Source organism: Penaeus monodon, chromosome 27 (assembly GCF_015228065.2).
Source record: "Penaeus monodon isolate SGIC_2016 chromosome 27, NSTDA_Pmon_1, whole genome shotgun sequence".
Lineage (NCBI taxonomy): Eukaryota > Metazoa > Arthropoda > Malacostraca > Decapoda > Penaeidae > Penaeus > Penaeus monodon.
This window is the reverse complement of record NC_051412.1, coordinates 39902828-39904067: the sequence shown is the minus strand read 5'-3', so window position 1 is coordinate 39904067 and position 1240 is coordinate 39902828. Positions and strand designations below refer to the sequence as shown.

The window sequence follows — 1240 nt, the reverse complement described above, 5'->3', positions numbered from 1 at the left end:
ACTTACACACACAATTTTTTTTATTCAGGTGCAGCAAACTTATCTTGATAGTAGGAATAACAAAAAAATAAATTGTATTCAAAATGTTTTAATTTGAGATGTCTCAACACAGTTTTGATATGCATTTACAAATCCTTTCAACATTTGAGTTTGAAGAGGAAAAGTACATGCAACAGAGATAGAAGAATGATTAATAGGAATTATAAATAATGTCAGGAATGGGGATAAGCAGGAGGAAATGGGAGGAGATGACCAAAAGAATGAGAAATTTTGTGATCACTAGACTTTTTTCTTATAGATATGACTTCCATTGCCTTTATAAATGTCAGGTCCTCCATTAATACTTTATTTTGTTATCATAACCAAGACTGTAATGTATGTATGTGTGTATTACTCTTCTTTGATATGCATTTGCTAATTTTTGTTTCATTATGAACAGGTCTTTTGTGTTTGGTAAGAAAGGGGAAGGGCAGTTTACACTGAACCTGGATGGAGCCTTGGGCTGTGCTTTTGGGTCCTCCTTCAAGATGGAGAGAATATCAAACAAACTCTTCAAAATCATACAGATTAAAGAAAACACCAACATGGAGGATATTGGTAAGTCCGTGGGATATTATTTACTACGTTTTTTTCATAATCTATATGTGTGGAGAGACATGTTACTTAATGCTTGTTGTTGTGTTGTGGAACGAGACCTTTCTTTTTCCAGTTAAGGAGAGCGGTGAGGACAATCGCAATATTTGTGACGATGGAAGATCCCAGAAGTTGTCCCCGGAAGAGATTAGTCAGCTGAAGGACTCGGGACTTACAGGGAAAGAGGTAGGATCATTCATGTGTAGAATGATTACAGTTTAGGTGTCTTGCTTTGTTCATCACTTCCATTTACTGAGGAAAGAAAGTTTAGTGTTGTCTCATTTGGTTCTAAGAGCCATCTTCTGAGCAGGATTTGTAACATTAACATTTGTGTTCTCAGTGTGCTTCAACTGTGGATGTTAAATTTTTACAGTATACTTAGAGTTTCATGAGACACATACATTTCACAGTGGCTTACCATGGTGAGGAGTGCATAGCTGGTTGAAACTAAATCTGTAAGGAAAAAAAGATTAAGAAATTTCAGATTGTGTTAGTGTGATATAGTCTTAGCATAGCCATAAGATTTTTGTGTTTATGGTATCTGCATATTAACAAATATATACAAAGAGAAGGGCCTATAAATATAGAGAAGATTTTCATATTAACA

At 34.8% G+C, this 1240-nt stretch overlaps 1 protein-coding gene across 1 annotated transcript in view; it reads left to right on the top strand.

The window, feature by feature from the left end:
- The window catches only part of LOC119590860 (tRNA (adenine(58)-N(1))-methyltransferase non-catalytic subunit TRM6-like), a gene marked incomplete in the record, with an annotated part of 11075 nt that overhangs the window by 3018 nt on the left and 6817 nt on the right, over positions 1–1240 (top strand). Inside the window, 2 exon segments of the mRNA XM_037939619.1 lie at positions 440–597; positions 710–819. Coding sequence (XP_037795547.1) covers positions 440–597; positions 710–819 — 268 coding nt within the window.